The sequence below is a fragment of the Muscardinus avellanarius genome (genome assembly GCF_963383645.1).
Source record: "Muscardinus avellanarius genome assembly, chromosome: 13".
NCBI classification, from domain to species: Eukaryota; Metazoa; Chordata; class Mammalia; order Rodentia; family Gliridae; genus Muscardinus; species Muscardinus avellanarius.
In genome coordinates, this window is record NC_137799.1 from 19,879,558 (window position 1) to 19,902,380 (window position 22,823).

At 40.4% G+C, this 22,823-nt stretch overlaps 1 protein-coding gene across 1 annotated transcript in view; it reads right to left on the reverse strand.

Moving 5' to 3' along the window:
- Window positions 1-22,823, reverse strand: part of PAPPA (pappalysin 1) — a gene marked incomplete at both ends in the record, with an annotated part of 247,503 nt that overhangs the window by 155,152 nt on the left and 69,528 nt on the right. Inside the window, 2 exons of the mRNA XM_080709626.1 lie at window positions 13,763-14,261; window positions 20,782-20,903. Coding sequence (XP_080565752.1) covers window positions 13,763-14,261; window positions 20,782-20,903 — 621 coding nt within the window. The remainder of the gene's footprint in view (window positions 1-13,762; window positions 14,262-20,781; window positions 20,904-22,823) is intronic.

The window sequence follows — 22,823 nt, forward strand, 5'->3', positions numbered from 1 at the left end:
TAGACAGAAGCAGGCGTCAGCATCTCAGGATTCATTTTGCTTAAAAATTATGGGAGCTGAGTTTGTAAACACAGAGGTTAGCTCAGGAGGAACACACACAAATGTTGAAATCAGAGCAGAAGGACTTTGGTTATCACTGACTCCAAGTTTCTCACTGGGGATGGTTGTTACTAGAGCCCAAAGAAGAGGAATACATTGCCCCTAGTCATGCAGCAAGTTAACAACAGAATGCAGCTTCCCTGATCTTTTGGAAAAATATCCTTGAATAAAAATGTCTGAGCTTTTCAATTCATAGGAGATTGAAGCTGGAGAGGGGGGTAAATATAAAAACAAAATCTACCCACTCTGACAACAAGGATGTGAATGCCAACATCAGAATGGAAGGGCGGCTGGCATTGGTTTCCATGAGGCTCAGCGAGGTGGGGTCTGGCTTATATTAAGACTCATGAGTGAATGATTAATCCTGGGTGGAACACAAAGCCCATGCTTTGTAACGTTATAGGTATTAGTGCTACAGAAGATTAACCCCACAGCCCCCCATGGGACCATTTCAGAATATTGGACTACACTTTGAGAATGTGAATAGTGGATGATGAAAACTGACGGTCTCCCAGGTCCTGTCTGTCCACTCTCAACACACACACTCATGCACACATGCATGCACATGCACATATGCATGTGTGCACAACATGCACACATGACCACCTCAATTGTTTCTGTTCCTACACAAGAAAGAAATGCCATGCCTCAGAGTGAGCTGTACTGGTGTGCTTGACTGATTCCTAGACCAGCAACTGAAAACAACATCTCTCCTCCTCCTGCTCTTCCTCCTCCCCCTCCTGCTCTTCTTCCTCCTCCTCCTCCTCCTCTTCCTCCTCCTCCTCCTCCTTCTCCTCTTCCTCTTCCTCCTCTCTCTCCTCCTCCTTCTCGTCCTCCCCCCCTTTTCCTTATCCTCCCAGTCCAACCCAAAGAATGTCTTTAACTCTGCCCTGTTTCTGTTTTAGCAATGCCAGTAACCTGAGCATTTTCCATGACCCACTCCCTTCCCTCCTCCTTCTGACTGGCATCAGGGCTTCTGTGCCATCAATACTACTCTGCCCTCTCCATTTATTACCACCCTCACCTTGACTATCCTAGACCAGTGCCATCATCTCTTTGGTTTTGCAAAAGTGTCTTACCTCTCTCACCGATAATGCTCTATGACTCTGTCTCTGCCTCAATCTAGATATCACACACCCAAGGAACCATCTTAAAACCAAATCATATCAAAATTTGACTTCCCACTACCTTCAGGATGAAGTCGAGACCCTTTAGCATGCAATTCAGGTCAGCTGTGACCTGCCCCCTCTCAACCTCTCTGATATCTGCTTGAATTCTCTCCCTCAAACGTCACCCCTGGGACACCATGAGTGGGCATGGCTCACGTCCCTCTCCTGGCTCAATCCTTCAGACATTTGCTTTGATGCCCCTTCTTCCAGGGTGTTTTTACTGACCTTTCAAGCTGAGAATGGAGATCCTGGTCCATGTACTTCCTTTAAGATAGCATTATTCATTGGTATTTGATCATGTCTTGTTTATTTGCCCATTTTTCACATTGACTAAACTAAACTTCTCAATTCATAGGAGATTGAAGCTGGGGAGGGGAGTAAATATAAGAACAAAATCTACCTGCTCTGACAACAAGAATGTGAACGCCAACATCAGAAGCTTATTAAACTAAGCTTCTAGAAAGCTGATATCATCCCTAATTGCCTGCTTTGTGTGCATTGCCTTGCACAGGGCCTATTACAAAGACAGTGCTAAAGAAATGTCTACTGACTGAATGAATGGCACTTTCTGGCACTTTGAGGATAAGAGAACAAGGGTCCTAAGAGGATAGGAAACCATGCTATAAGAAACCATGCTCATTTGTCATTTGACCCTCAAGTAATTAACCCACCTTAGAAGTTCAGAGAAAGGCCTCTAATGTAATAAATATTGCCTGTATTTTGAATTTCTGACCACTTATTGATGTGCTATAGGATGCATTCATTCATTCATACACATATACACATATGCATATGCATGCATTGGTTTACTTATAACCAATGACCATCTACTTATGTCTGGCCTTGCATCAGAAGCTGAGGATGGAAGATCTGGCAAACACTATCTACTATTCATCTCTAGTATAGTTCTGTCAGATAAAAATGCTAATCAGGAAAAATGTACCAACACATTTTGAAATGGTCTCAAAGGTAGAGCTTTTAAAGCAGCCTGGGGCAGCCTGAGAGTCTCGATGTACTTAGAAGTCTTTCTTGAAACCCAGATGACCAGTCCATAAGCTCATCATCAATTTAAATGTGCTCAGTACAGGTGTGAGCTCAAGGATGGTCTAAATAGGATGTCAGAGCTAGAAATGGCCTTCATGGCCAACTACCTATACCTTCATTTATAGAAGGGGGCAAAGCCCCACCAATGGGGAGAAAATAACCCAGGTACACAGAAAAATTTTAGGATAGCAGTCTGGAATCTGGGTCTCCTGATCTAGGGCTAGTATATACAAGGCACTCTCTCTCAGCTACTGAAACTAAAATGCAACAAATATTTTTTGTCTTTCTTTTAATCCAACACAGAACCACATAAACTCTGGGTAGTTTATGAGAAAGTCTGTGTGTGTGTGTGTGTGTGTGTGTGTGTGTGTGTGTTTGTGTGTGGTGTGTCTGTGCACATCAGGGTCTGCCTCTCACACATACTGTCCAGCATGGCACTGGCCAAGAACAAACCTAATAAAAAATAAATAATAGAAAGAATCATGGACATTTAAATCCCTGCGGTTCCCCAGATTGCATCATGTTCTTCCAAGTCTATTATCTCATTAGTTTTTCCTGCCACCCTTTGTGAGAGTGAAAGAACAGGAATCCTACCCTCCATCCAGAAGAAGGAGCTTAGAATCACCAGTTGAAGAGGACTGGACCACACCGCAAAGTCTTTTCGTGCTGGTTGATGAGTCATATTTTCTTGATTCCAAGTTCAGCATCTCTGAAGTGATGACTGAGGTTCTTGTACAGACACAACACAAACCCACCAAAACCTGCCCTTCTGATTCTCAGTGTCTCCAAGCACAGACCAAGTAGATTTTGTGACCTCCTCTTGCAAATACTCAGTATGAGATGCATTCCTCCATTCCTCTCACATTTGTAATTGCTCTGACAGCAGTTATTTTCCTCTTCATTTATTTGTTTTCTTAAAAATCAGAAGTTGGAGCAGCACAACCAAGTCCAGTCTATCCTGCCTATCCCCAGGGTGAACAGAAACAAAAAATCAGGCGATACCAGGAGACCCAGTGCAAACTCAGTCAGTAACTCATAGTTTCCCAAAGGAACTTCCTCAGGAACACCAGTCCTCTGACATGTGACAAGAAAGCAGTGTCTCCTTTTCAAACAGTCAGGAAAGATAACAGGTACAGACACTTTGCTGCAGTAGCATGGTGCAGCCTGTTTATGGAGACTTATCATCCCCTCCGGGACAGTAATAATATCAATTTTCTTTCAACCTATGATGTTGCTTTTTATGAAATGTGACTTATTTGTCCAGATCCTGGTCATCAAAGAGGAGGACCATCTCAATTCTAGCCAGTAGTTTCACTTGACAGTGAGTTTATTTTCATTCAAATTTATTCATGCATGTTTATAATAAGAGGGACAAGGTGGTAGTGGTTAAGAATCACACTTCTAGAGACTTAGCAAAACCCTCAGAAACCTAGAGGGATGCCATTCAACAACAACAACAACAACAACAACAACAACAACAACAACAACAACAACAAAATTGAGCTGAGCTGGGGGTACAGATCAGAGATAGAGTATTCCTGAGTTCAATCCCCAGTATAAGAAGAAAGAAATCATTCTTCTAACTTTCTGGAAAATTTTTCTTAAAGTCACTAACTGTCAATTTCTCTAGTTGAAAGTGGAACTAATAATAAATACTCAAAGTGATTTTTGAAATGATTAATTGGGATAAAATATTTAAAAGCATTTTTACACAGTACCTGACTCATAACCAGTATACTATAAATATTACACTCATATAATAATGGCAAAGGTTTCTAATTGAAAGCCATTTAACCCCTCATTTTTCCAGTAGAATGTGTGTGGATAGTTTCATGACTTCTCTGAGCATCTTCGAAAACATTTGTTTCCTGGGGTCATAAGAATATCATTATACAGAGAGAAGCTTAATGCATTTTGGGCAATTCATTCAAATATACAATTGAAAAGACTTTTAAAATCATAGTAAACCAGAAAAGGCTATGTTGACTATACACAATCTCCATAGAGAGTATGCTTTTCTTTTACTTCTTATTCACCTATATATTTGTTTGACTTTTTATTTCCTTATTTAATTATAAAACAAAACAATTAGTCTGGCTGCCAAAGGATATGAACGGCATCAAAAGCAGGCAGATTATTTTGTCGTTAATGATTTGCTGAAGGAAAGGTGAGATAGACAATGTTGGCTGAAATGGCAGTTTCATGGTTAAGAGAGAGAAGTCAATTACTTTGAGGAAAGTCATTTAGTCTATTGTGAGTAGAAATGGACTCTGTAACAGTGGTTCTGGTTCTGAGCAATTCTCATCCTGTGTATTTACCAGGCTAGCATGTCTTCTCATAAAACTCTTGATCATCCCAAATACAATATATCTAAGACCGAACTCTTGATCCACCCCAGTCTGTAACTGAATGGTACATTAAAAGCTGTTCCTCAGCCGGATGTGGTGGCACACACTTGTAATCCCAGCATTCAGGAGGCTGAGATCAGAGGATCGCTGTTTGCAGACAACCTCAGCTACTTAGTGAGGCCCTCTGCAACTCATTGAGACCCGGTTTCAAAATAAAGAATAAAAAATAGTTGCAAGGAGTGTAGCTTGGAATGCCCCTGGGTTTAATCCCCAGACCCCCCAAAAAAAAAATCTGTTCCTGTATTTGGAGAAATAATATTTCTATTATTTCAAATGGTCAAATCAGAAACTTGAAAGTTAATAATCACTTTTTCTTAATACTCTCTCATTCAAACCTTCAATACAATCACCAAGTCCTTTTGGTTCTGCCTTTAAAATGTACCTCCAACGCCGGGCGTGGTGGTGCACGCTTGTAATCCCTGTGCTTGGGAGGCAGAGACCAGGGGATCATGCAGGTTCGAGGCCAGCCACGCTGGCTTAAGAGACCCTGTTTCCAAATAAAAAGTATAAAATAGGTGTGGGAGTGTAGCCTGGAGGTAGAAGGGCTTCCAGGAACCCCAGTATCATAAAAAAAAATGTACCTCCAATTCATTTACTACTTTTAGTAAATAACTATAATTTTTAGGTTGAACCTTAGTTACAACATCTAAATGGACGTTTTTACCCTTTCTTCACAGATAAATACTATAAAATAACAGATATGATTGGTTTAGTTCTTTTATTTTGAAATGAATAACTCTAAAACTCCTTACCCTACAAACATCAACCTTTTAATAATCTGGCCCCTGCTTATCTCTCTAGTCCCATCTCCCATATATTCTACCTCTACTGAAAGACAAATTATATTCTACTATGAGCTTTTGTAATAATACACAGCTTATTATTATGTGTTTATGTGTGCTGCCCTTCATCCTATCTCTCCTATTAGATTATAAGACTCAGAACTCCTGTGTCAGCATAGAGATTGACATGCAATAGTCACTCTTCACTAAATAAGTGAATAAAGGAATTAACTGGTTAGCAAATGAATAAATTTCCTAACAGCTTTGGGTCCCAATTAGCCGCTGTATGTGTGGGTCACAATTTCTCGAACTGCAGAGAAGTTGAAATACCTACTCACTTTAAAGTCCAGCAGTGCATCAGACCAATCCACAAAATTTTGGATGAGTGATTTTGGTGGTGTTAGCATCCATCAGGGACCCTCTGTACCTTCAAAACCATAAAGGTACCCAGAGACAGTCAGCATTTCTATGGCTGCTACTGACCACAGAGATTCATCGATTTTGCCAAATCCTTTTGCTTATCTTAACATTCTCAGAACCTGTATTTCATTCTGACAGGTACTTGGCCTAACACTGTTGTGAGGGAGTCTTAGGTAGATGATGCTCAGTTTCCAGAAATAGAGTGAGATCTTGTCTATTAAGCTGGCCTGAGCTGAGAACAGTGGTATTCATCCTGGGTTGGGAGGAACAGCTCTCACTACTGATGCTGTTCATTGGCCCTGGTGGGCATGACTTCGGAACACAGGCAAAACCATGCCAGGCAGGCGTGGGAGAAGGTCTTACTCAGGACTGGATCCAGCCAAGATCATGCATTTGAGCAACAGGTTACTGGAAACCGGCTGGTATGACAATGTTCACACTTCCTTAAGCCTCCTCCTCCTGATCTGATTATAGGTTCAAGTGAAAACATTTGCTCTCTCTCTCTCTCTCTCTCTCTCTCTCTCTCTCTCTCTCTGTATTTGTTCTATTGATTTTGGAAACAAGAATAACTAATTTTAACATCCACTTTCTCCATCCATCACAGCACTGCCTCATTCTTTGCGGGTACCATGGCAGCGCCCAGTTCTTCTTTGGTTTGCTAGACACAGCCTATGGCAGGGAGGTCGGGCAAGGGAGATGTCCTGCTTGACTGTAGCATTCATTAGATTTGGGACCTTCAGTGAATGACTTCACCTCCTTGAGTCTCAGTTTCCATATCTAAAAACCAGGCATGCTAATACTTATGCCTCATTGGCAGGCTTATAAAAATACAAGGCATAGTGTAGCTTTATGGTTGTTATTCCCAGTATTGGTGTTAGAACTACGAATAGTAGATGCCACAACGAATATTAGTACACATGAGGGTGGTTAGTACAGTGACTAAACTTAGGCTTTACTGAAAGCAGAATCTGGGTTGTTTTTTGTTGCCTATTTTATCTTCAGAACATGACCTGGTTCCCAGCACAGGGAGTACACTGAAGTAGTTTTTGATAAACATATCAAAGCATAAATGATGATTCAGAGTAACCTTTTTATAAATACTATTTTCTACTTGTCTCCCTGTTCTATTGTGCGTCCTTACACTATTGATGAACATGCAAGAGAGCTGAGTTTATTTATTTATTTACTTATTTACTTATTTTTGGTATGAGGGATTGAGCACAGAGGCACTCTACCTCCAAGCTATACATCAGCTCTGTTTTATTTTTTATTTTGACACAGGATCTCACTAAATTGCTAAGGGTCTTGCTAAGTTGCGGAGGCTGGTCTTGAATGTTCCTGTCTCAGCCTCCCATGTAATAGAATTACAGGTATGCACCACTATTCCTGGTAGAAGGCTGACTTTAAAAATCCCAATTTAACAGGTAGGAAAAGGAGGTATGAAGAAAATGAGGACTGTAACTATCTTAAGGATATTAACAAACAAATCACAGAACAGAAAATGTAAGTATCTGGGAAATATTTGAAAAGTTTTCCATTCCAGAGCACATAACAAGAATGGGAAAAAGAAGTCATGTTTACCCAAAAAAATGGTCAATGATAAAGCAATTCCAGTGTGTCAAATAATAAAATAAAATGAAAAAGGCACCAAGCTTACATCCCAGCAATTCCATTTCTCAGCACTGACCCTAGAGAAATGCTGTGTGGATGTGCTTACATAGAACTTGGTACAAGAATGCTCACATCAGCATTTTGGCTGAAAATAGAATATAAATAGAAAAGTAAAGGAAATATTATTTATTTATTGAATCCTACTTATAATAGAAAAATGTGTAAAATAACCACAATGCTCCTCACTAGGGTTATAACGAAACAACCCAGAACATATTTGTTTTATGTAATCATATAGAATTGTTTTAAAACAAGAAGTAGATGTAAGAAATTAATGCATTTCTGCCTCAAAGCACTATGTTGGACCTGTGATTGAGCAAGCACTTCTGCTGTGAACTGCAGTTTGCTAATTTATTTGTTCACACAGTCATTTACAGTGGTTACTGAATATCTACTTGGTTTCTCCCATCTGCATGGTGGCAAACCTTTTCAATGGTCAACTGTTACAATCCCTCGGGTCTGTTTTTAAGTCATGTCTACCAGGAAGCCTCCCTTACTCTTGGTAACCACCCTTCCTGTGTTTGTCCATGCTCTCTTCACCCACTTGCTCTTTTACACCATCATATTTTTATTCTTCTGTATATTCACCTGATTCCTTGTTTCCTGACCTCCCCTTTAAACCAGTGTCACAGAGCCAAAGCTAGGGATGGTATCAGCATCAATCAGAGCTGTGTGTTTAGTTCTGCACAGTGTCCAGCACAGAATACACATCTAATGATATCTGTTAAACAAACCAAGTATTATTGAATGGATTAAATTGGACTTTCACTATTTAGTTGATGAATGAAGGAACAAATTAACACATACAAGAACAAAAGATGGAGGACAGGGTGATACGTAGAAAGAGCCAGAAAAAGTAATGGGGCTTAGGGGAAAAAATGAAGTGGTGACTCAGCTTAATAACCCTAGACACAACATAGGAGAGTCACCTGTGCCTTTGTCTGACCCTGAGCTAGGCTAAATTTCCTAAATCCTTTGGGACTTAATATGGTGTCACATATCTATTTTACCTAACTGGAATATTATTTGATTACATGTTTCTTTTCTGTCTTCTCCAACTACTTTATAAGAATCAATGAAGCAAGGACCTTTACCTGCTGTATACATCCCTCGATCCCTAACAGCTAGAAAGCAGTTGAGTTAAGGTGGAAATCAACAAACATTTTCTCAGCAAAGGAACTGACGATTGGACTAATTTATTTTAATTGATGGTGGTTCTGAGCATTTGAGGTCTATAAAAAGACATTTGGATCTGATTTGTGAAATTTGGACTCAGAATCACAAGAATGTCTACCCAGATACTATGGCTATACTCTTTACTTATGTCTATACATTTTCCCTAGGAATTACACTGAGGATGCCAATAAGATGAAGTAAAATGGACAGAGATTGTGCTGGGTCCTCAATGTGAGAGATGGTACTATTGCAGAAGAATCAATAGATTGATATATTGGGATGCACAAATAAGCCTTTTGGAGAAAGGACTTCAAATAATATTCCTAAATCAAGGACACTAAGAAGGCAAGTGCTTACAAAATATGCAACTTAAATGAATTGTTTAACTAAAGAATTAAGAGTATGAGCTCTAAAATACATAGATCTGCATTCAGACTCTAGTTTTGTCCCTTGATGGCTATGTAAACTCTTCTATCTTTATCTCTTTTCAGAATTTCAGGTCCTCCCTTGTGCTCCAGGAATAAGAGCACCTACTTTATGGAATTGCTGTGACAGTTAAATAAGATTATCTGTGCCAAATCCTTAGATGTTTTGTACATGTTTAGTAAATGTTAGCTTCCCCATGTCTCTTCAAGTGTTAAACGTTTTTCCACTTTCCATTCCAGATTCATTAAAAAAAAAATTTCTGGCTACCTAACTTGTACCTAAAATTTTTCTAGGTGCTTAGAATGCATCTGTAAACAAACAGGCAAACAAAATCCAGTTCTCAAGGAGTTTATATTCTAGTTGTGAACTTAAACCTTCATTCTTGAAAGTCTGCAGCAGCCCCTGACTCCGTGTCTTCCATCACAGCCTAGTTTGCTGCAACGACATTGCTTTCTGTCAATCTCTTTCCCCATAGAGTGTACCAGTAGATCACCATTTCCTTACACAGAACATGATGACACCTAACAGATGCCTGGTGAAGACTGTTAAATGCATTGATGGTTGGATGAGACAGACATGAATAGATGAACAATAAGAGTGAACTGCTATTCAATGTTCCTGTCTTGGTTTGTACTTATCTTTCTTCTATTATCTATCTATCATCTATTTATCTATCTATCTATCTATCTATCTATCTATCTATGGCCTAGTTTTGCCTAGAGTCTCACTTATCAGAAATCAGAAGACTCCACGCAGGCCAATGAGCACAGTGCTTGAAGCATTTTCATAGAAAAATTAAGAGAAAGAAGCTTCCCTGAACTTTTCTCCCAGCCAGAGGCACAAAGACCTGGCCATGTAACTTGCATTACTGGAAGAGCATGGGTCATGGGAGCTGGCTGTGGGCTAGTGGCCTTTCATTTATAATCCTGTCTTCCACCTACTCTATCTAGATCGTTGACCATGTGGGATTTAAAATTAGACCTATATTTTCAACCTGGCTAGGCATTACTAGCTATTTGAGATTGGATAAATCATTTTGAGCTTCAAAGTTCTCACCTTCTCACCTGCCTTATAAGTGCTTTAAGGCACTTACAGCAGGGGAACGAGTAAGTGGTTGTCAACATTGTTTTTTTTTTTCTACTGACTATATGTTCAGTAGAATATCTAGCGGTAATGAGCATCCCTTGGGTACTGATTTTTATAGAAAATCCATGTTGAATTTAATTTACTACAAAAAAGAACATAGGCCATCTGTCAACTGAGACATCTTCTCTGTGTCTAATCACAAAGGGTTTAAATGTGTTGTCTCTTCATTTGACAGATATGGAAACTGAGGCCCCAAGGCTGATGCAATGTGTCTTGACACCACATGGTGAGTTAGTTATTTGCAGGGTTGGCACTGGTCTCCTTTTCTTTTGATTGTGTCAGTTCTCATTGAATGAAAGAGTTTTGGCTTAAGGGAGATGAAGATATTCCACATTTCTTTCTTGTCCTGGCCAAAAGTAATCAGTCTACTAGAAACTTCCATGGGGTAAGCACAGAACACTCTCCCTTCGTCAGTGTCATACCTTGGGAAACTATCTCTAGTGAAGATAACAGAAAGAATAAATATTTTTGTTGCAAGAAAAAAATGAAGACAAAGGTCAAAGGGAATCATGTAATGGGTTGAGTCAGGGAAGAAAAAACATTTTTTCTCTCTTTTTCTCCAAAACAGTCTTTATATAGAACTTGTATGGAAGCCAACTTACTTGATATGGAAAAAATGTGAAAGCAGCAAAATACACACACCACACAAATGCACACACACAAAGAGGTATTTGTGGTGGGGTCCAGAACTCAAATTACTAAGAGATAAAGGAGTTCAAATAGTAGGTTGAATTGGAATGATGTGTTTTTAATTTTTTTTCTCCCTTTTTTTTTTTTTTTCAGAGATTGTGAAAAGACTCAGGTTAGGAAGCCCAACCTGGCCCAGGTCTCTAATAAACTTCTTGAGATTCAAGAAAGACATCAAGAAGGAAAAATCAGTGCCTCCATCTAGCCCTCATGCCTGCCACAGCCTACAGACTATACGAATAAAAGAACAAATGGGAGCTCAGAGTATGGACCCGAATAGTGACAATATTGCAAGCAAATTGACCTAAATTGGTGATTTCTCGGAGTGGAGTGTAAGGTTCTCAGCAAAGTTGAGTGTCTCCAGGAAAAGAACCAGTAGCACCATCCTTATGATTCCTGGTTCCCAGCATGGCTCTAACATGTAGAATATTCCTAATCCATACCTGTAATTTGAATCAGTAGTTTTGACAGAAGAGAACTTGGAGATTCCTGGGCCTTGGAGATCATTTTGAGTGATGTCGATAAAACTTTCACTGGCATTAGAATCATCTGTAAAGGCCCTACACAAAGAATCTTTGATTCATAGCTGAGCTGGGCCTGAGAACCTGGCCTAAGTTCCCAAATGACATTGACACTGCTCTTCTGCAGCCATACTTCAAGAGATTCTTTTAGTACAGTGGGTCTGAAACTTGGCTGAACATTATAATCACCTGGTGAGAATGTAAAAGTCCTTATGGTCAGCCCTTAATGTTCCCAATAAAATCACTACCTGAGAGGGAAGGAGGAAAAGAGGGAGGGAAGGTGAGACCCAGGCAACTTTTAAAAAATACCAAGGTTTTATCATAGTCAACCAAATGTAAGAACCACTACTTTAGTGTATCTTCTTCCTTGTAAAAAGTAGAGGCATCAGAAAAAGTGAGTGACTCGCCTATGACAGCAGAGCAAGTCAGTCACTTAGCTAAGAATACAACTCACCGTGCTTTTACTTCTGTTTAATTTCTACCATTCCGCACTTATCAATCCACGTCAACTTTCAAAGGCTCATAAATCAAGGCAAAAATGAAAACTGTGTTTAAACTGAGGTTTTAAGACATCTATTATTTCTTTCCTACAGTGTTTCATAAAAAAAATGTAAGTAGTTGCATATTTAAAGAAGTCTACCACCAGAGAAGTAAGAAGATGGAAGAGATAGAGTTATGGAATATTTTCAAGGCAAGACAATCCTTTAAATTTTAAGTACGTTTTCAAACACAAACGAAGTACTCCCTCTGAGTTCTTAAACAGATGTTCCTCATCTCTGATTCAATGCACGGGCAAGGGTTCACTTGTGATGTGCACATTAATTGCTGGCATGTAAAAGGAAGTGCTGGTAAAGCGTTTGAAAGTGGTTCTGTCTCTTAACAAGATTAAAAGTTTCCTTCCAGAACTTGGTTTCTATTAATGATTGGCTGAGGAAATATTTTCAAGTAGACAGAGAAGAGATTGTTTTCTTAGATCATCTTAGAACCAAATAAAGAGCCAAAAAAAAAAAAGGCTTATAGAAATCATGGACTTCAACATTTTCATCATGCAGAGGAGAAATTAAGCCTCAAAGAGATTGGCTAATTTATCCTTTCAATACTTAAAGTGCCCCCCAACCAATGTCTCCTTTCACATAGTCGGTTTTTGATAAACGTTTGGTGATTGACTATTTACACTATTGGTACTCAAGTAAGGCAGCTAAGAACACTGTCACTTTTCAGACAAAAGCAGAAATTGGAATCACAGCTCTGACTAAACATAAGCTGAATACACTGGCTTAGAAGTTTGGCTGGAATTCTAATTTTGCCATCTTCTAACTGCCTGATCTTAGACAAATGACTTCACATCTCTCAGCCTCAGTTTATTTTTGTTGTTGTCTGATAATGCTATCAGGGTTGTGGCTGTGGAGAGGATTAGATGATGAAAAGACACAGATACCTCAGCCCATTATTCAGTGTACAGAAAAATTACTAATGGCTTCATTATAAGGTGGTCTTATGCAGAAAACATAAATCTTAAAAATGTTTGGGAGATAGTGATGGAAATGTGGCTTTAAAAATCAATTAAATACAAGCATTACCTTACACAAAAGCGGTGAGTATCCCCCCTCAAAAAATCATGTATCCTTAGAGTTGCAAAGACCCTTAAGAATCAAAAGGGGTTGAATCTCTTTTCCTCCTTAGAAAGTAAGACAAAACAAGAACTGTGACTGGTGATATTTGCCTTACAGAAAAACTGTCATGCAAATATCAAAAGCATACCCAATTCCCAGCCACACTGCTATAACTTCACTCCCTTTTTGTCCACTAAAAATCAATCAGGATGCTTAATCTGCTTCAGCTTAATATAAAAAGTATATTATTACCAAACTTCAGTCCTTTCACTTTCATTAGTAAAAATGACTTTCTTATTCCCACTCATACCCAACTTCCTTTATTTATTGATGTGAGGGCTAAATTTTAGAGGCAAATGAAGCTCAGGGTCATATATAAGAGGTGTGATGAAATCCAAGCTTTCAGGTTCTTTGACCATCGCCCTTTCTATACAGTGACACTGTCTTGTTGAAATAATTCTATACTCAACACTGGATTCTAATCCCTAGAAGTAATTCTGGTTGTAGGAAAACTCTCTTTACAGTCCTGGCCTTTCTGACCCACATCCCTTCACAGCTCCTTCTCACTTGATCAGCAATTTATCCAGAGAGGGTACTTACATGTCCACGAATCTTCTGTTGAGGTGTAGGAGTGAGGCCACGTCCACTGGGAGAGGAGGGTCCCGGACCACCTTATACTGCAGGGGCTTACACTCTAAGCAGAGTGGGCTGTCTGCAGTGGAGGTCAGCATAGCAGCATCAATCTCCAGATGTTCATCCAATGTGTAGATCTGGATGCCATACACCTCCTCAGCCACATCCCGGAGTCTGATGGTCAGTGGGATATCACAGAAGACATTCTGAGGGCCCAGGGAGATATTTTTTCCACTCACAGTCAACAGTTTGATGTCATTGACAGCTCCACTAGAGTCCCAGTCGGTGGAGACAAAGGTCACCCAGATGGCTAGAGAATCGGGGACCAAGGGGTAGCGGAATTCCAGCTCGAGGTAGCAGCCTTGTGGCTCAGGGCAGGCTGGAGGGACTGTGTGAGGATTAACAGCTGAATTTGGGCTCCAGGTGCGGACACTGGACTTACAGGGCTGTTCAACATCTGGATGACCTACAGAGAACAGCGGGGAGATTAATAACTTTATTCTTGTTCTCAGAGTTACCTGAAGAGACTGGCAAAGGAGAGAGACTTCTCAATGTCTTGGTACATCTACTGTATGCACAGCACCCAGTTTACCCTCATTCTTGCAAAACAGATTTCAGATAAATGACCCTACATTGGATCAAAAGTAAATGCAAGTAAGTGTCGTAGTATTGAGTCAGTGCTCAAACTGTCCTTCCTAATCTTCCACCAATATGCTTTGCTAACTATGATAGAAAGAAGGAAAGGCCATGCTGGCTAAACACCTTCCGTGTTCCATGAACTTACTTAGTTCTTGCACAGAATCACTTCTGAAGTTAGGAAACTAAGGCTCACAAATATGGGGTAAAGTGTGAAGGTAAGCACTGGAACTCAAATTTATCTCACTCTGAAATCCCCATGCTTAGTTCTTCTTTCTATTGAATGCAGGGGCCACCAAGATAAATTGGAAGCCCTATGGTATTGTCATCTTTGCTATGCCCCATTTGGACTGACAGAAGCACCAGAAATCATCCCACAATGAGGAGGTGAGAGAGGACAAAATCTACTCCTTGGGCTGAGGATTTAGGAGGAAACTGAGTCACGGAGGACAGAGCTGGGAGGCAGCGCTGGAGTCACCTTATCTCTCCTCCTCCCCTTCTCTGCATGACCTCATTCCATACCACTGAGATTCTCCTCTGAGCTCTGTCCAGTCTGACTCAGGAGGGAGGGTTGGGTGAGGAGGGGGGAGAAGGAAAAGGGAATTCTTCTACTCTTTCCCCAGGGAGAGGATGCCTCATTGCAACTGATCTCAGTCTGCTGCAACTTCTGAATTTTTCTCTGCTGAGGTCACATCTACACCCTCAGAGAGCTCTCCCTTCTACCATTGAGAAAAGTATGTTGGACTCACGTAGCTGTTGGTTCTAATTTGCATAAGGGTTTCTAGAGAGAAATGCAGATTGCTGGTAAGGAAAGGATGGGGGATTCTCAATTGTTCACATTCTTTTTTATCCCTTCACTATCAAGTAGTTGGTGTGTATGTTGGAGGGTGGGGAAAGAGAAGTGGTGGTGAGAATATGGTCATTTCTGAAGCAAAAGGGAAAACGTGGCCTTTTGGGGGAAAGCACTTTGTTTTGTGGTATTATTACAGGGTACAAGTAAAAGATATAGAAATTTACATTTTATGAATAGTAGAAAGCCATGTGGGATGGAAAAGTGGTCTCTGTAGAATATAAATGTCTCTAGCCTCCTTTTCTTTGTCCAGACACAAAAAGCTACCAATACCAAGTGGAGATGGAGATGAGAAAATGAGAAGAAAAGGGGACAAGAAGAACACACAAATCATTTTTAGATACATCAGAAGGCACAAGGGCAGATGAATGTAACTACAAGATTCCCTCCACCCCTCCTTGACTAGGTTCATCCAGTACTCACAGCAACTGCTGGCTAGAAGCAACACTTGGCTTGAAATACAGACTCCCTTCCTAGCTGATGCCCTCTTCCTGTCCATTCTCCAATCCACTGGATTCCTGACACTTAACTTTCAGGTTGTGTGTATACACATTTTACTTACTCTTTAAGTTAATGTTATTAAGGGCAACATTTTGCAATATAGGAAGCACATTCCCTAGGCATTAGTTAACTCATCGGATTGTCATAAAGATCCTGTAGGATAAGTAACATCTTCGTCCTTGTTTCACTCAATGGTGTATATGTTTCTTCGTCTTTAGCGATGACGCAGAGTGGATGCTCAGTCCACATCTGTTAAGTGAAGGAACTTTTCCTTGTTAATATGGAGTAAAAAAAAGTAGTTACATCATGAAATTTGAGAGCCTGCTGCCTGGTGTTGGGTGCCAGGTGAACATTCCATGCCCTCCATGGGCTTACTCCCGGAATTGGCAAGGATAAAATGATCTGTCTCCCTTCCTTGGAGAGGACGACTGTGAGTGGTGGGAAGCCATAGGAGAGCAAAGATGACAAATCCTTTTGGCTCATCATTCCTCCCTGGTTTCTTGTTAATCAACAGAGGAACCAAATGCTTTCCAAAGGACAGGAAGGTGAGTCTGGTCATTTCATTCAAGTAGGTATACAGAAGTAGAAATCTCAGCGATGCTTATACTTGTCTGGTTATTAGAGACAGACTCTTAATTGTAAAGACTAGTCCCAAAGGCCACTAAGTCCAGCCCATCACCAAAACAGTGCTCCCTTTAATCACACCAGGCCTCATGAATTGACCATCTCCTATATTCAGGCACTGTGCCAGACACTTTACATGCCTCAGCTCTTTTCATCCTGGCAGTGAGTCTATGACGCAGGTCTTATGAAACTCGTTTTAGAGAAGAGGAAACTGAGACTCAGATGGTTAAGTAATTCCCTGGTGGGGAGTAGAATATTATGTGATACTGTTGGTCCAGGCAGTGTGCCAGGCTTTGAAGCAATGAAAGTTGGGTTAAAATGTCAACTATACAGCTTCTCATTGTGTTACCTACTGTAACATTACCTACCTCACAGGGCTGCTATAAAATCCAAATGGAACGAGACCTTTAATAGATGCTCACAAATATATTACCTCTGGCTTGAAGAGGAAAGGGGAACTAATAAGGGAAAATTTCATAGGAGTAGGCATTCCAAGCAGAAAGAACAGGGAGAGAGAGAGAGAGAGAGAGAGAGAGAGAGAGAGAGAGAGAGAGAGAGAGAGAGAGAGAGAGAGCGCGCGAGCGCACACAGGGTTGTGAGTGCAATTTGAGAACAGCAAATGCTGAGACTGAGAAGCTCTAAAGCCATATTAGGAAGTGTCTAGGATATCACATGAAGGATACTAAACTTTATACTGAGATAAGTGCTACTGAGCAATTTTAAGCAGATGAATGATAAAAGATATGTCTTTTAGAAAAAAAACAACCAGTTTAGAGACAGATACTGTACATTCCTCTATCTATGCACCCACTTATCCATCCATCCATGTATCTGTCCATCCTAGGCTAGTACCTAGGGGGGCAGGTTTCCAAACATGTTCTCTGCCCTCAAGGAACTTGTAGCCTAGAGAAGTCAGTTAGGAGGCACTTACATTAATTCAGCCAATATGCACTTATGGTTTGGACACAGGAAACATCAGAGTAGAGCACAACTCAGGGTTCTTATAGAGGAAAAATGGACACAGCTGGAAAAGTGAATTGATATGTGGTTCTGAAACAAGGACAAAAGCTACGGAAGGAAAACAAAGGAGCAGAAGGAAGAAAGGGGGAAAGGAGAGAGAAAGAAAACAAGAGAGAAGAAAGGAGAAAAAACTGGGAAAGAAAGAGAAGAGCCAAAGTCCTGTTATTCATTATTAATATATATCCTTTTGTATATATGGTGACTAAATAAAAAGTTCCATGTTTATATAAGCTGTCCTTTAGAAATAAGAGCATGAATGTGTGTAGAAATATATTTATACCTACTTATATGGATCCAAATTTACATTTATGAAGATATACACAGACACCTATGATATGTCTATGTGTATATACACTGCAGCTAGTGACGTGAATCTAATCGTAAAACCTTTTGTGCCAAGCATTTTTGCAAATACATAGTTAGTTCAGCACACCTGAAATATTCTGGGTAGAACAATGAAGAACACATTCACATAAATAAGAAAAAATTTAAAACAGCCAGTGCTATGTGTTAATCTCTCATGGAAAACCCAGCACGTGGAATGAATTACATGCACACAAAGCAACTGTAAATGGGACTTACGTTGGTCAGATTTAGCTATCTAATTTCCCAGACTACAAGTGTAACATGCTCAATAGCTCCAGAAATAATTATCTGTGAGACAGAGTTTTTGCTCAAAAACAGTATGCCCATTTTCTATGAAAAAAGGCAAGACGCCTATGACTTTATCCACCTTCTTTGAAATGAAGTTAATGGAGTGTAGTGGATACCTAACAAATAAATGTTAAATGAAGAGTCTTCTATCTTGTTAATAGGCATTTACAACAAAAAAGTTGCAGATTCATGGACTATCAGAGCTGGAGAGGACATTATAATTCAACTGTTCATTTTGTGGATAAAGTGCTGTATTCAAAGAAGTTAAAGGACTTACTTGGTGCAGAATATGTTGACAGGGCTGGGACTAGGGTCCTGTTCTCCTCACTTCCACTCCCCCCTACCCTGTACTATTTTTCCAACCCCACAGATACGTCTGGCATCGCTCACAAATTTAGGAGTTTTCTGTTAGTTTGGGAAGTCCAAGAGCTTAAACACACAAAGATAAATAGGATGAAAATGAGTTGAGAAATAAATTGCAGAGTTTGGCTCATGAAAAAGTTTATTTCTTCAAGGATATTAAAAGGGCCTGAGCCAAAGGGATCACAGAGCCTGTAATAGGATGCTCTAAAAAAAGAACAGTGTCTTTTCCTGGCCCAAATGCACTAAATTTACATAGAAGGAAACCCCAGGATGGCTGGGTTTCCTTGGAGGCCTGAGTCAGCTCAGGGAGCCAGGGGGCTCAGCACTTGTAACTGAACTGTGTATTCCATGTCAAAGTTTTAAAAGAGTCAGGCACAAGCCAGGAACCGGCTTCACAAACTGACAGTCCGTTTGGATGGAGGTGTGAGGAGATGTCTGGAAATTATGTCACTCAAACAAGTGGTAAAACAAGCCAAGATGATGTTAGCCAGAGAAGTCTGAGGGGAGATCCTCAATAATTCTACCTCCCAAACATTTCTCAACTCCTTCGACTTCTCTCCAATCTTATTGCCATGAATTTTACCCAGGCCACCACCATTCGTCTTCTTGATTCCTGCCACGGCCACTAATTCTTCTCTTTCCTTCTAGACTTTCCTCCCCTACATTTTTCTTTCCAGAACAGCTCAAGAAATCTTTAGAACATGCGCATTTTGCCACCCCATCAAAGCACATGACACTTTTTCAATGCTATTAGTGAGTACAAATCCATTCTCCACTGGCCTTTTTTCCAACTCACCTGTCCAATGTCTAAAATGTCCTAAAATACAGAGTTAAAAGAGGATACCAGGGAGCCTCAGTGAGGATGGACATAGAGGGGATTCCTCCACTGGGTGGGGACTGCATGACCTCAGGCATCATCCCTTTAGAGTCTGACAACTTGTGATTCTGAGAGGCTGAGCTGAGGATTTCTCCCAGGCATCCCTCTCTTGCTTTGCATTCCAGATGGATTTGTTTAGAGTTTCCGAGTTCGACTCATTTTTATTTTAAGCTACTTTAGAAAATAAAGCACAGCACCATCATGTTTTCAACTTCCCTTCCCTCTCTGATCTCTCTACCTCGCTTGAGTCTATCTGTAGCCTTTTCTTTTCAACCTTCCTTCTAAAAATATAGAGGGTAGCAGAGGAGTTCTGCTCATGCTCAGTAAGGAGATGGATGCTGTTTCCCCATGGAAAACTGGCGAAATAGTGTCCTCATCCAGTGACTGTGAGCTGAGCTGACCTGCACAGGAGCAAGGGGAACTGGGCAGGGCCAGCAAGGGAGAGAGGGAAGATGGCGAGGAAGGTATGAGGCCTCTGCCAGCCTGGCTTCCAGGCCAAATGATCGAGTGTGATGACTACCACTTGGCAAAAGCTATTTTCTTCATTTATATAAAAAAAAACAGAAAAGCTGTTTGATATAGGAAACAGTGCTGCTGTAAGACAGCAGAGGGTGGCCCCTTTGGAGGCCTGAGAGATATTCCTGAGGAAGGAACGGTATACTCATGGGAGGAACCTAGAACAGTACAATCGGGAGGTGCTCTTCTCAAGTGTCTTGCAGGTAAGTGGAACCCCAAAAATAGTATGTGGAAGAAATTGAAAGAAATAGATGTGACACAACTGAGAATGTTCTGGGTAGTCTTAGAAATAACTGAAGAAGAAGAATAAAAGATTACTGATGCCTTGAAATCCCCAAATTAGTGTACTGACTCTAATGTGACCCTGTTTGTACCTAAACACACTCAAAGTCCAGAGGCTACAGTGTGTGTTTACCCCTACACACTGAAAATATTAAGTGTGTGGACTTGGGCACTATCTCTTTATTTGTTTATTTATTTAGTAGTACAGGGGTTTGAACCTAGAGGCATTCTAACTCAAAAATATATACCTAACCTTTTTATTTTATTTTAATTTTTTGTTTTGTTTTGAAACAAGATCTTGTTGAGAGTCTTGCTAATTTTCTTAGGATAGTCTTGAACCTGTGATCCTCCTATCTGAGCCTCCCAAGTACTGGGATTTTAGAAGCCTACTACCATGTCGGGTTTGGGCATTTACTTAATATCTTGGAGACTTCATTCCATCCTATGTAATATGGGGATAACATACTTTGGACAAGGCAAGTGCTAGAAAACTATTTAAATGCATGAGTACATGAAAACTGATCCTGTAAGGCCATCTTAAGATCAAATGGGATGGCAGATGGGAAAGATCATTACAAATTACAAAACTCCATAGACACTGAAAAAAACTACATATATGCTGTGCAGCCCACCTGCCAATGAGCATCCAGGAGGCTCGCTTACCTTCTGCTTCCCGAGGGCTCCAGTGTCCTGATGGGCCACAGGGCATCGGAGAAGAGGCGTTGAACGCATACTGCACCAGGATTCTCCCTTCTAGGCAAAGGTCACATGCTGATCCCAATTCTCTAGGAGGCCAAGGAAAGAAGGGAAACACACCGACTTAGGAACGGTTGAATGAGCAACCAAAGAAACAAGGCCTAAAGGAAACAAGACAGAACACACAAGCCTGGGTTGCCCCTATTCTGCTGACACATACCAAGGTTCCAAAAAATGACTGTAAGTGAAATTTCTTTCATCACAGAGAATTTATTTGGACACAAGTGGCACCTATTCTGACAGTCCATATAATTCTCTGAGTTCCAGAGATCCACAAAATGTATAGGTCAGAATATAACCACCTGCAGCAATTTTAATTTCATCGGACATGAGAAACTCCATTGAGACGTTGCTGGGTAATTATGGGAAAATCTTTTGTCTTGTTTTGTCCTTCAAGGCTACTCCTTTAACAGTATTTACCAGGTACCCACAATCTTCCAGGCTCCATCCTGTGTGGTAGGCATTACATATGAAGAAGGGACGGACCCCTCATCTAAAGATGAGTTAAGTGGATTAGATGACGCCTCAGGAACCTCCCAGCCCTAATGTTCTGAGGATGCATGAGTCACTCTCTAATTTAACAGTCAAAAGCAGTTTCTTAACTATGCCATCTAATTCATTTTAGCAGCTTTCCAAGGGGTCAGCCAATCCCTCAATGGGACCAGCCCAGAAGTGGAATATTACGATGGCTTCCCCTACTGTCTTGTGTATCTGGATTCAATCTCCCTTTGGCCATAACAACCTCTGGGATCCTACTCTTTCTCTAAATTTGGCATCTGTTTAAGAGGCAGCTTGAGGGAAGGAAGAGGGATGAGCCATATCCTCCTATTGGACCCTAATTGCAAATCGAGTGACCTCTGCAGTGGGACTAGAAAGTAAATCTGGAGATGTTCAGAAATGGCCAGCCTGACCAATCCTCTCTTAAAATGCACTGGCCCTGCTGTTCCTCTTTCATCAGTCCTAAAAGAATCTCCACAATTTGGCTACCTGAAAGAACATGATAGAGCCAGGTCTCAAGCCCTAGCAACCTCTTCTCACTGGGAAACTCTTTGTGCCTCTGGACACACATGATAAGAAAGATGTACCTGTGAGCATCACACTCTGCTGGTGTTCCCTATGCAGAGTTCAGGAGGTCACCACCAAACCTCAGTTCAAACAGGTCATGCCCCTAAGCTTACCTTGTTCAATAAATCTAGCCACTAATGCCCTGGAAATTTTTCTCTGCATCCCTCTAATCTTGTTCCTCTCTACTAATAGACTCTGGTGGGCTACCATACCACACTGTTACCCTCTCCTCCACCTTTGCTTTTCCACCTGGCTGGTATCTCTCAACCTTTAAGGTTCTCCTTGGATATAATTTTCTCAATGAAGACATTTTGGTACACGAGTTTCCTTCAACTGATTATGAGGTTCTTGAGGACAATGGATATAACTTACAATTCTCTTTTGCTCACAGTCTAGCCTAAAACTTATTTCATAGTCTCGATCATCACATGTAGTGAAATGGGTGAGCAGGTGAGTAAATGCCAGGCACTATGATGCACTGCTGATACTCATCACTTACAGACCTTCACATTGAAGATTTTGCATTTTTAGGCCCATCATTGTAAATGTGAGACTATATGAAGTTAGAAATTTTGCAGGCATGATATTGTTCAGTGATAGGAGAAAATAAAGTGAGTCGATTTAATTAATTGGTAAGCAATTCTTATTAAATTATGTATAAAAACTATACAACTTTGTGCATAATGTACAATTTATAGTATTAAGTGAGACGGTCATATTCAACACTGAGTCTACAAAAATATCTCAAAGGTGTTGAAATAACCTTATGTGATGAAATTTTACTGGCAATAATTTCCAAGTGATGGAACACGAGGTGATTGATTTTTTCCACTGTGTTTATTCTTCTTGATTTTCTGAAATTTCTACATATTTTAAATATATAT